The sequence below is a fragment of the Jaculus jaculus genome, chromosome 9 (assembly GCF_020740685.1).
Source record: "Jaculus jaculus isolate mJacJac1 chromosome 9, mJacJac1.mat.Y.cur, whole genome shotgun sequence".
NCBI lineage: Eukaryota > Metazoa > Chordata > Mammalia > Rodentia > Dipodidae > Jaculus > Jaculus jaculus.
In genome coordinates, this window is record NC_059110.1 from 97515178 (window position 1) to 97527528 (window position 12351).

The 12351-nt window shown below is 41.8% G+C and overlaps 1 protein-coding gene across 1 annotated transcript in view; it reads right to left on the reverse strand.

Moving 5' to 3' along the window:
- Window positions 1-12351, reverse strand: part of Vmp1 (vacuole membrane protein 1) — a 134680-nt gene that overhangs the window by 66012 nt on the left and 56317 nt on the right. The window contains exon 7 of the mRNA XM_045158561.1: window positions 5239-5370. Within this exon, the coding sequence (XP_045014496.1) occupies window positions 5239-5370 (132 nt within the window). The remainder of the gene's footprint in view (window positions 1-5238; window positions 5371-12351) is intronic.

The following is a 12351-nucleotide window of genomic DNA, read 5'->3' on the forward strand; positions in this document are numbered from 1 at the left end:
GCCTGAAACTACAGAGTGAATTTTAGGTCAGCCTTGGGCTAGAGGGAGACCCTACACATTGAAAATCTTCCCAAAAAATAAAAATTAAAAAGTCTCAAACTTGGTGTAGTGGTACACACCTTTAATCTGAGCACTTGGGAGGAAGAAGTAGGTGGATCACCATGAGTTCAAGGTCACCCTGAGACTACATAGTGAATTCAAGGTCAGCCTGGGCTACAGTGAGACCCTATCTCGAAGGAAAAAAAAAACATTAAAAAATTTCATTCCGGGAGTGGTGGAACACTCCTTTAATCCTAGCATCCTGTAAGTAGAGGTAAGAGGATCTCACAGCTGAGGCCAGCCTGGGACTACTGAGTGAGTTCCTGGTCAGTCTGGATTAGAGGAAGACCCTACCTTGAAACTCCGCCCCCATCCAAAACCTCATGTAACACTTGCCTGAGGAGGCCTGAGGCTGCCCAACAGATCTGCCCTAAAACAAGCTAGGCATAGCCATGCACACTTGGAACCCCAGTCCAGCTGAGGAACAGACATCGGTAAACTGAGGGAGACCTGCAAGCTCCAGAAAGAGTGACAAAGGGACTCTGGTTCAACAAGCCCAGGAGGAAGATAGTCACCTGAAGTTCCACTCCTGCCACCACAGACAAGCATGTCCACTGCAGGGGAACACAACCACATTATACATGTACACACATAAGCAATAAATAAATAAATAAATAAAATATATATATATGTATATATAATATATTTTATTTATTTACTTGAGAGAGACAGAGAATGAGCATGCCAGGTCCCCCAGCCACTGTGTTCAACTCCAGACGCATGTGCTCCCTTGTGCATCTGGCTTACGTGGGTTCTGGAGAGTTGAACCAGGATGCTTTGGCTTTGCAGGCAAATGCTTTAACCCCTAAGCCACCTCTCCAGCTCCAAATCAAATTAATTTTGATATAAAAATTCAATTAGCTCTTCTGCTTGTAAATAAATTAATAAAATATTGTAAAATTTTGTGACACTAATCACAAGAGTCAGAAAACTGAGTTGAAGCTGGGCATGCTGGCATACAGCTTTAATCCCAACACTTGGGAAGCAGAGGTAGGAGGATTGCCAAGAGTTCAAGACCACCCTGAGATTACATAGTGAATTCCAGGTCAGCCTGAGCTAGAGTGAAACCATACCTCAAAAAAAAAAAAAGGGCTGGAGAGACGGTTTAAGAGGTTAAGGCTCTTGCCTGCAAAGCCTAAGAACTCAGGTTGGATTCCCCAGGACCCACATAAGCCAGATTCACAAGGTGGTGCATCCATCTGGAGTCTGCAGCAACTGAAGGCCATGGTGCACCCATTTCTCTCTCTATCTGCTTCTCTCACTCTAAGTGAATAAAATTGGTGAGATGCAGCACTGAAATATCTCTATCACACCTTCCAAGGCTCAGGGTCTATTGCAGAAGAGGTGGTAGAAAGAATGTAAGAGCCAAAGGAAGGGTAGGCCTGCTTACAACGTGCTCCTCCAGACACAAAATGGTCTGGATATGCATGACCTCACAGTGCCTGACACTACCTACACAAGACCATAATAGGAAGAAAAGATCATGTCATCAAAATAAAAGAGAGACTGATTGAGAGGGGGAGGGGATATGATGGAGAGTGGAGTTTCAAATGGGAAAGTGAGGGGGAGGGAGGGAATTACCATGGGATATTATTTACAACTATGGAAGTTGTCAATAAAAAACTAAATTGGTGGGCTGGAGAGATGCTTGAGCAGTTAAAGGTGCTTGCTTGTAAAGCCTGACAGTCTGAGTTTGATTCCTTAGTATCTATACAAAGTCAGATGCCCCAAGTGGTGCATGCATTTGGGGTTTGTTTGCACTGGCAAGGGGCCCTGGCATACTCATTCTCTCTCTGCTTGTAAATAAATTAATAAAATATTGTAAAATTTTAGTTAATTTTTTTTTCCCCCGAGGTAGGGTCTCTAGCTCAGGCTAACCTGGATAGAATTCATTATGTGGTCTAAGGCTGGCCTTGAACTCTCAGCAATACTCCTACCTCTGCCTCCCAAGTGCTGTGATTAAAGACACGCACGACCATGCCCGGCCAAAAAAGTTTTTTTTTTTTTTTTTTGCGTTCACTTTTATTTATTTAATTGAGAGCAACAGACAGAGAGAGAAAGAAGCAGATAGAAAGGGCATGCCAGGGCCTCCAGTCACTGAAACCAACTCCAGACACGTGCCACCTTGTGCGGGCTTATGTGGGTGCTAGGGAATTGAACCTGGGTCCTTAGGCTTCACAGGCAAGTGTTTTAATTGCTAAGCCATCTTTCTAGTCCCTGAGAAAGATCTTTCTTTCTTTCTTTCTTTCTTTCTTTCTTTCTTTCTTTCTTTCTTTCTTTCTTTCTTTCTTTCTTTCTTTCTTTTTTTTTGAGCCAGGGTCTTACTCTAGCTCAGGCTGACATGAAATTCACTATGTAGTCTCAGGGTAGCCTCGAACTCTTGGCGATACTCCTACATCTGCCTTCTGAGTGCTGGGATTAAAGGCATATGCCAACATGCCAGGTAGGACACAGATTTTTACTCTGGGCTGGAGTTCCTGTGCAAGCAAGAAGGCCCAAGAAGGCTTAAGTTCAACTCTCCAGAACCCACATGTAATAGCTGGTGGTGGCCATGTGCACCTGGAACCCCAGTCCTTTAGGGGAGTAGAAACCCAGAAATAGCCAGAGCTCGTAGATAAAAGCTGACAAGCTCTAGGATCAGTAAGAAATTCCAGCTCAAATAAGCATGGGCAGAAGAATGAGGGAGAGTGAGGGCCAACTCTGCAGGCAAGTGCACCCCACTGCAGGCAAACTCATGGGGTGCTTTATGCATACTTTCATGTACATATACTACACTCCCCAAGCAATCAAAACAAAAGAAAGAAAAAGATTACTTTAATATGTAAAGACTATGTCTTCAAGCACTCAAATGATATATATAAATAAGATGAAGCATGATTTACTTCTTCAGCAAATTCCAGATCTGAGTTTGGGGAATTAAGCTTTAGATGGCAATAAACTCTATAATCCTGAAATAAAATAAAAACTGCAAAGAATAAAATGAGTCATTTAGTCAGTCTAGCCAATGTACGGAGTGCTACAGATGGGATCTTTGCAAGGTACTGTGGTGAACCACTTATGCACAGAGGTGAGCCATTTACTGTGCATCTGAGAGCAATAGGAATGGGTATGCTCACTTGAAAGCACTGGATATTAGGGTGACTATTACTAAGCACAGTTAACTGATAAAAAAACAACTCTTATCTTTTCTTAAAACACTTATCTTAAAAATAATCTAGGGCTGGAGAGATGGTTTAGCAGTTAAGGTACTTGCCTACAAAGCCAAAAGACCCAGGTTCGATTCCCTAGGACCCATGTAAGCCAGATGTACAAGGTGGTGCATGTGTCTGGAGTTTGTTTGCAGTGGCTGAAGGCCCTGGCATGGCCATACTCTCTGCCTCCACCACCTCCCTCTTTCTATTTCTCTCTCAAATCAAATCAAATAAAAATTTAAAAAAAAAAAAAAAAGGTAGGGATCTGGAAAGATGGTTTAATGGTTAAGGTGCTTGCCTGCAAAGCCAAAGGACTCAAGTTTGATTCTCCAGGACCCATGTAAGCCAGATGCACAAGGAGGTACACACCTCTGGAGTTCGTTTACAACAGTGGGATGCCCTGGCATGTCCATTGTCTCTCCCTCTCCACCTGCCTATTTCTCTCTCTCTCTCTCAAATATATAAATAAAATATATTTTGAAAATAATAATCTAGCTGGGCATGCCTTTAATCCCAGCAGTTGGGAGGCAAAGGCAGGAGGTCCTTCTAGCCACTGCAAACTAACTCCAGATGCATGTGCCGCCATGTACTTCAGGCTTATGTGGGATCTGGGGAATCAAACCTGGGTCCTTAGGCTTCACAGGCAAGCACTTAACCGCTAAGCCATCTCTCCAGCCCTACTTCTGCATTTAATAGCTAACCCACGGTGATCACAGCTGCAAAGATGTTTGCTGAGGTTACATACAAATTATTACATGGTTTTATATAATTAAAGCTTTTAACTAGTAAGCAATTGTGGTATTACACTTGACAATATTTTGGGGGTTTTTTAATTAATTTATTTATTTATTTTGGTTTTTTGAGGTAGGATCTCACTCTAGCCCAGGCTGACCTGGAATTCATTATGTAGTCTCAGGGTGGCCTTGAACTCATGGCAGTCCTCCTACGTCTGCCTCCCGAGTGCTGGGACTAAAGACCTACACCACCACACTCAGCTAGATTGTTATTTTTTAAATATTTTATTTTTATTTATTTATTAGAGAGGGAAAGAGAGAGTATAAGAGAGATGGCTTAGCGGTTAAGTGCTTGCCTGTGAAGCCTAAGGACCCCGGTTCAAGGCTCAATTCAAGGACCCACGTTAGCCAGATGCACAAGGGGGCGCATGCATCTGGAGTTCATTTGCAGTAGCTGGAAGCCCTGGTGTGCTCATTCATTCTCTCTCTCTCTAGCTGCCTCTTTCTCTCTGTCTCTCTCAAATAAATAAATAAAAAAAAAACAAAAAAAAATTTAAAAATGCAGAAGTACCAAGGCTATAGTCAATAGAGGAATGGCCATAGCTGGCTGTGGTTGAACACTCCTGTAGTCCCAGCACTGGGAAGGCTAAGGCAGGAAGATCAAGTGTTCAAGGCCAAAAAAAAAAAAAAAAAAGAGTTTAGGCTACTAAGAAATTAATTTTTTTCTTTCCTTTTTTCAAAGAGGTGACATTTTACAAGTTCCTAGGGGGAAAAGATGGCTTCTTATTGTTTTTGTTTTTTCAAGATAGGCTGTCCTTCTAGCCCAGGCTGACCTGGAATTCATGATGCAGTCTCAGGGTGGCCTCGAACTCACAGTGATCCTCCTACCTCTGCCTCCCAAGTGCTGTGATTAAAGGCGTGTGGCCCCATGGCCGACTGCTTCTTGTCTTTTTGTTACCAATTGGTTTGCATGAAACATTTTTCCCTACGGTCACACACTTGTGTTGGGAATCATGCATGCTAGGTACACAATATACTCCTAGCCCCATCACCACTTTAAATTTTTCAGCTTTTTGAAAAAGTATGTCCCTATAAGTCATAATTTATTTTGTCTTGATGTTGGCAGTTTCTTTTGTAGTGTAACTATTAACAATTTCCCTTCAATAGTAACCTCTTTGGGGATCAGTGTTCTGTCTCCCACACTGTATACTTACTTGGGCAGCCTCCGCATGTTCCAGCATCTCTTCAAATTCCTGATACTCTTCATCATCTGGTTCAGCACCTGACAGGCGAGCTGCCCTGGCCATGAAATACGGAGGCAGCTCTCCGATGGCTGTACCGACACCCTATGGTGGAAAACCAAACACTTAACATCAATGCAGTGACATTTAATTGAGCAAATTACACTGTTCTGTATTGCCAAAAACATTTTTGAGACAATGCATACATGTTACATAATTGAAAGGGAAAGAATTTGAATTCTAGCACCAATTCTGACTTGCATGATGGCAGGCAAGATAATATACAGAAAACTCTTGGACAATGCTTGGCACACTGCAGACACGACTATAGTCTGTCTCCTTAGGTCTTGTTTTTTTTTCTTTTGTCACTTTTGTCCCCAGATGGTCTGATGATAAGATTTTGCCATCCCTTGGGAGGCTGAAGCAGGAAGATTACATGTTTGAGGTAAGTCTGGGTTGCAGAGTGAGACTCTGCCTCAAAAATAAATAAAATAAACAGGGGCTGACGAGATGGCTCAGTGGTTAAATGCACTTGCTTAGGAAGCCTAGTAATCTGAGTTCAATTCCCCAGTACACAAGTAAATGCAGATGCACAAAGTGACATGTGTCTGGAGTTTGTTTGCAGTAGCACTAGGTCCTGGCACACCCATTCTCTCTTCTTGCAATTAATAAGATAAACAAACAGAGCTAAAAGATGGGTCAGTGATTAAAGGCACTTTCTTGAAAAGCTTGGTGACCTAGGTTCAATTCCCCAGTATTCATGTAAAGCCAGATGCACAAAGTGGTATATTCATCTGTAGTTTACTTGCAGTGACAAGAGACACTAGTAAGCCCATACTCACTCTCTCTGATTGCATGTAAAAAATACTTTTTATCCTGGCAATGGTGGTGCCCACCTTTAACCTGCATTTGGGAGGCAGAGGTAGTAAGATCGCCATGAGTTCAAGGCCACTCTGAGACTACACAGTGAATTCCTGGTCAGATTCAGCTAGAGTGAAACCCTACCTTCAAAAAATAAACTTTAAAAAAATAAAACACTAACCAACCAACCAACTAAAAACTCCTCAGCCCAGCTGTTAAATTAGTATTTTCCAGGAAATGGCCTACAACTTTTGTGTGATAAAACGTTTAACACACTGTGGTCAGGAAGCCCCCTAAAAACTCACCATTAGGACAGATAATTTGCACAACAGGAAAAATGTTTAATTTCCTTAGAACACTAAATGACTCATGTTTCAATCACTTTGTAGATTTTGTTTTTGCAGTTTTTTCCCTAATCAGTTTAGGACATAAAGATGAAAACAAAGTTTAAGGAATGAGGCCCTTGGTTTAGATTTAAGAGGCTTAAATACCAGACTAGCCAAAATGCGACAGGGATGATCTCTGAAGAAATTTCCAACTTTGAGCCAGCTAGACTTGATTCTTTACCCTGAGTCACAGCAAATGAAAAGACTTTGCTAGTCCTCAAAACCAACGTTAACTCTTTCAAATTGTCTTTTTCTCTGGCTCTATCTCCATGTGCCTTGAAAAGAACTCTCCAGGGACATTATCAAGTGCAAACATTTTGTGTCCTAAATGCATCCATATGTGAAACAGAAGTTTTGATAAAGAACGTATGTCAGTAAACATTTTTTAAAGGGAGTGGGGCTTTTGGGAGATGGCTCAGTGTTGCAAAAGCATAAGGGTCTGAGTTCAGATCCCAGAATCCATATAAAATGTTGGACATGGCCTCTAATTCCCACATTGGGAAGGAAGACAGACATACAAACATCCATAGGGACTATTCACTAGACTAGCTGAAGTCCATAGATGGAGGTTAGCCTGGGCAACCACAGTAAGAGTCTTAGAAAAAAAATAATATGGGCATGCCAGGGCCTCCAGTCAATGCAGATGAACTCCACATGCATGTGCCACCTCGAGCATCTGGCTTACAGGGGTACTGAGGAATAGAACCTGGGTCCTTAGGCTTCAGAGGCAAGCACCTTAACTGCTAAGCCATCTCTTTGAACACCATTTTTTTTAAGTTTATTTTATTTATTTATTTGAGAGAGGGCTTGCTAGGGTCTTCAGCCACTGCAAAGAACTCCAGATGCATGTGCCCCTTGTGCTCTGACTTATGTGGGTTCTGAAGAATCGAACCAGGCTCCTTTGGCTTTGTAGGCAAATGCCTTAAATGCTAAGCCATCTCTCCAGCCCTAATACCACTTTTTAAATTAATTCCTAATTCAAAAAAAGAAAAAAATTAATTCATAATAGACAGACTGTACATAAGCTAGACCAAGTCAGGAAAATCAGACTATGAGAAACTATTTGACAAACCACTTTCATTAAATATACAGTTGTGAAAAAAACAAAAACCAAAACATGATTAAAAATTTAACCTCTAGGGGATGGAGGGATAGCTTAGTGGTTAAGATGCTTCCTGCAAAGCCAAAGGACCTCGGTTCGATTCCCCAGAACTCATGTAAGCCAGAAGTACAAGGGGGCACATGCATCTGGAGTTTGTTTATAGGGCTGGAGGCCCTGGCATGCCAATTCTCTCTCTCTACCTGCCTATTTCTGTATCTCTCTCTCTTAAATAAATAAATAAAATATTTTTTGAATTTGAGGCCACCCTTAGCCTAATTCTAGGTCAGCCTGGGCTAGAGTAAAATCCTGCCTTGAAAAACCAAAAATAAAAAAATAGAATGAGCTAAAATAAAAAGTTAACCTCTAAGTGGATATTTTTTTTTAAGAGAGGGAGAGACAGAGAGGAGACACAGAACTGGTGTGGCAGGGCCTCAGCCAGTGCAGTTGAGCTTCAGATGCTGTGCAACCTAGTTGGCATGTGTGACCTTGTGCTTCCCTCATCTTTGTACGTCTGACTAATGAGGGATTTGGAGAGTAGACCATGGGTCCTTAGGCTTTGCAGGGAAGTGCCTTAAGCCATCTTTCCAGCTCCTAGGTGGGTAATTTTTTTTGGTTTTTCAAGGCAGGGGCTCGCTCTAGCAGAGGTAGGAGGATCACCACGAGCTCAAGGCCACCCTGAGAATACTAGTGAATTCTAGGTCAGCCTGGGCTAGAGTGAAACCCTATATCAAAACAAACAAACAAACAAAAAAGACTAGTACTATTTTTTCCCCCTGAGGTAGGGTCTTGCTCTACCTAGCCTGGGCTGGCCTCAAACTCACAGTGATCCTCTGCTTCCTGAGTACTGAAATTAAAGGCAGGTGCCAGCACACCTGGCCCTAATTTCTTTTGGGTATGGTAAATTTCTTTAAACCCTTAGGGCAATATATTCACAGATAAAATGTGACATAGGTGGGATTTGCTTTAAGGCAACAGAGATGCAAGTAAGGACATGTGAAGCTGGGCCAAAGTATATTACATTGAGTTTATTATAATTTTCTCACATTTGGGGAACTTTTCCTTAATAAAAAGGAGGAAGGAAAGTTCATTACAACATTTTTGTTAAAACATGAACTTCTCTTATGTTCAAATGTGAAGTCAACTGTTCAACAGTCCTGAAAACAATCATATGATTCAAACTTCCTTAATGATACATAGGAAGTAGTGTCATGGACTGCAATGAACCCAAGAGCTGTGCTCTGTCTTAGTTGGTCATCTTTAGTATAGTTCTTTAATTCTGCTCATGGTGTCTACATTAATGAGAAACAAGCATGATGATCATGTCAGCATTCCATTATTATACAAGTAAATAAAAGGCCATATACTCATGCAAAAACACAACATATTCTAGACACAGAAAGGTAGTTATCTGAAAACTTGTGATTCAAAAACTAAAAAGTAAAAATTTAGGGGCTGAGGAGATGGCTCAGTAGTTAAGGTCAATTGCTTTCAGGTCCTGGCTGGCCTAGGCTCAGTTCCCCAATATCCACATAAAGCCAGACACAAAAAGTGGCACATGATCTGGCATTTGTTTGCAGTGGCAAGAGATCTTGGCATGCCTATACATACACACACACACAAATAAATATTTATTTATTTGTAAGAAAGAGAGAAATAGGCATGAGGGGGGGAGGAGAGAGAGAGAGGGCGAGAGAGAATGGACACACCATGGCCTCTACCTAATGCAAGTGAGCTTCAGATGTGTGTACCTCCATGTGCATCTGGCTTTCGTGGGTCCTGGAGAATTGAACCTGGGTCCTTTGGTTTTGTAGGCAGGTGCCTTAACCACTAAGCCATCTCTCCAGCTCCATAAGTAAATATTTTAAAAATAATAATTAAAAATGTTAAGCCAGGCATGGGAAAACATGCCTTTGACACCAAAACTAGGGAGGCAGAGGTAGTAGGATCACTGTGAGTTCAAGGCCAGCCTGACACTACATAATGAATTTCAGGTCAACCTGGCTAGACCGAAACCCTACCTCCAAAAACAAACAAAAATTCAAATATGGAATGATTTGTATGAAACACAAAAATCCTTTATATTTGTTTATGTATAAAGCAAAGCTAAAACCATGGGACACTAAAACCTGTTAGCCCATGTTTAAATAAATGGAAAGAATGACTGCCTTCTTTTATTGTAATTATCCCTAGAAAATTTTCAGTGTCAGGGATGGTATAACTTCCAGTGAGTTGCCGGCAAGTCCCTGATGCCCCCAAAACATTACAGGCCATTGCCGAGGCCCTTGGTTTCCCACCAGGAATAGATGGTAAGACCCAATTGCTGAAAACTCCACATACTTGGGCTGCAAGGCCACTGAGAAATCCTGCTGGAACTGAGTTTGCAGAGAGCTCTGGTGTGAGTGGAAGCTCCCCTCGCCTGGCTTTTCCTGCAGCTCAAACCGAGCCTGGCAACTTTCTGGCGTGCTATGTCGGTGGACCTGTTGGAGATGCTTCTGCTGGCCTGTGTGGGCTCTGGATCTCTCCTACTTCTCTGCTGCCGTTTCAATTTCCTATACACCTCACTTTTTAGTAAAAGTGTGTATTTTGCTGAGATTTTTTTTGGCTCCCTCCCCACCAGGCTGCTTTGGAATTGTACCTACACTGCCATCTTAACCGGAAGTCCTCCTGCTGGAACTGAGCTGATTAACAACCTCCATGTAGACCAGCTGACAGAAAGCTGGAAGAAGCTATTCTGCATGCAGTTCAATGGGAAAGAGAGAAATCACCAGTGAAGATATGCAACAGTGGACACTGCAAGCCTTATATTTGGCCAGCCAGGCCAAATGAGCCAATGGGTGCAATAGTGGCACGTCTGTTATGGGGGAAACTAACTGCCCTATAATTGGACTGGAGGCCCACTCCATGGGAGGGAATACATCCCTGACACTGAAAACTTAAAACAGGGGTAGTCGTGAGCCCTAGGGGTGTAACATCTGCTGCTATCTGGCTAAATGTATATACTATGCTTAGCAAACTGCCTAGTAAGTACTTCTCTTAATGTTCATACCCTTATATTAATGCTACTTTCACTTTTGGTAGAGAATCTTCTATTTTCAGATGGCAGTGACCTTGGCATGACTCAGAAGGCATCATGGTGCTGGAAAGAAGTGACCGGAGTGTTCAGTATTGTAACATCTCTATCACACCTTCCAAGGCTCAGGGTCTAATGCGGAAGATGTGGTAGAAAGAATGTAAGAACCAAAGGAAGGGTAGGACTCCTTACAACGTGCTCTCCCCAGACAGAAAATGACCTGGATATCCATGATCTCATAGTGCCTGACACTACCTACACAAGACCATCATAAGAGGAGGAAAAGATCATGACATCAAAATAAAAGAGAGACTGATTGAGATGGGGAGGGGATATGATGGAGAATGGAGTTTCAAAGGGGAAAATGGGAGGAGGGAGGGTATTACCATGGGATATTTTTTATAAACATGGAAGTTGTTAATAAAAATTTGAAAAAATACATTAATTTAAAAAAATGATCCCCAGTACTATAAAATAAAACAAGCTAACAAGGGGGGGGGGGAAGACGAGCTGTATTTATTCAAGCAGTAATACATTTCATCTCCCTGAGTCTCTGCCCTTTAGACTGGAGAAGAGTTTAACATGCATAAAACATGTAAACTGTCTAACAGGGATAGTATCTCCTTGGTGTACTCATTATGATGATGATGATGGTTTTCCAGATGAGGTCTTGCTCTAGCCCAGGCTGACCTGGAATCTACTATGTAGTCTTAGGGTAGCCTCGAACTCATGGCGATCCTCCTACTTCTACCTCCGAAGTGCTGGGATTAAAGGCAGATATATATAGAGATTGGGCATGTCAGGGCCTCTAGCTATTGCAAACAAACTCCAGACACATACACCACCTTGTGCACCTGGCTTATGTGGGTCCTAGGGAACTGAACCTAGGCCCTTCGGCTTTGAGGGAAAAACCTTAATAAGCCATCTCTCCAGCACCTCCCCTCCTTTAAAAATGTTTATTTTTATTTATTTATTTGAGGGGGGGAAGATGCAGAAAACATATATATTTTATTTGAAGGAAAGAGAGAGAGTGAGAGAAATGGGCGGGGGGGGGGGGGAATATGGCTGTGCCAGGGCCTCTAGCTGCTGCAAATGAACTCCAGACACACGTGCTACCTTGTGCATCTGGCTTATGTAGGTCCTGGGGAATCAAATCAAGGTTCTTTGGCTTTGCAGGCAAGTGCCTTAACCACTAAGCCATCCTTCCAGCCCTATTTGTGCCTTAAATGTTACTACAGTGAGACCCTGCCTCAAAAAAAAAACATACAAAAAAAGTTTCTTTCAAGTACATTCACAATTAGCATTGTGCCTTTTTAACAAAAATGCTGTTTAATGGTGCTAAGTTTAATTGAAATATAAAGTTTAATCTGAACAGCAGAAATTGTATGTAGCCCAACCTCCTGGAAATCAGTTTTGTAATATCATTGTGTTAACATGCTGAAGCACAAAGTTGCTTTCTATTAAACATCCCACTCTCAAATATGGATCACAGGTTAAATAAATCAAAGGTTTGGAAGGCAACCTTGAAACCACCAAGAAATTCAAGGATCTTTTAATAATTAAAAAAAAACAAACCAATACATTTTGTTAAAATTAGATTTTTGCAAACAGAAGTTTTTTTTTTTGGATAGAGTCACACTCTGTAATACAGGCTGGCCTCAAAAATC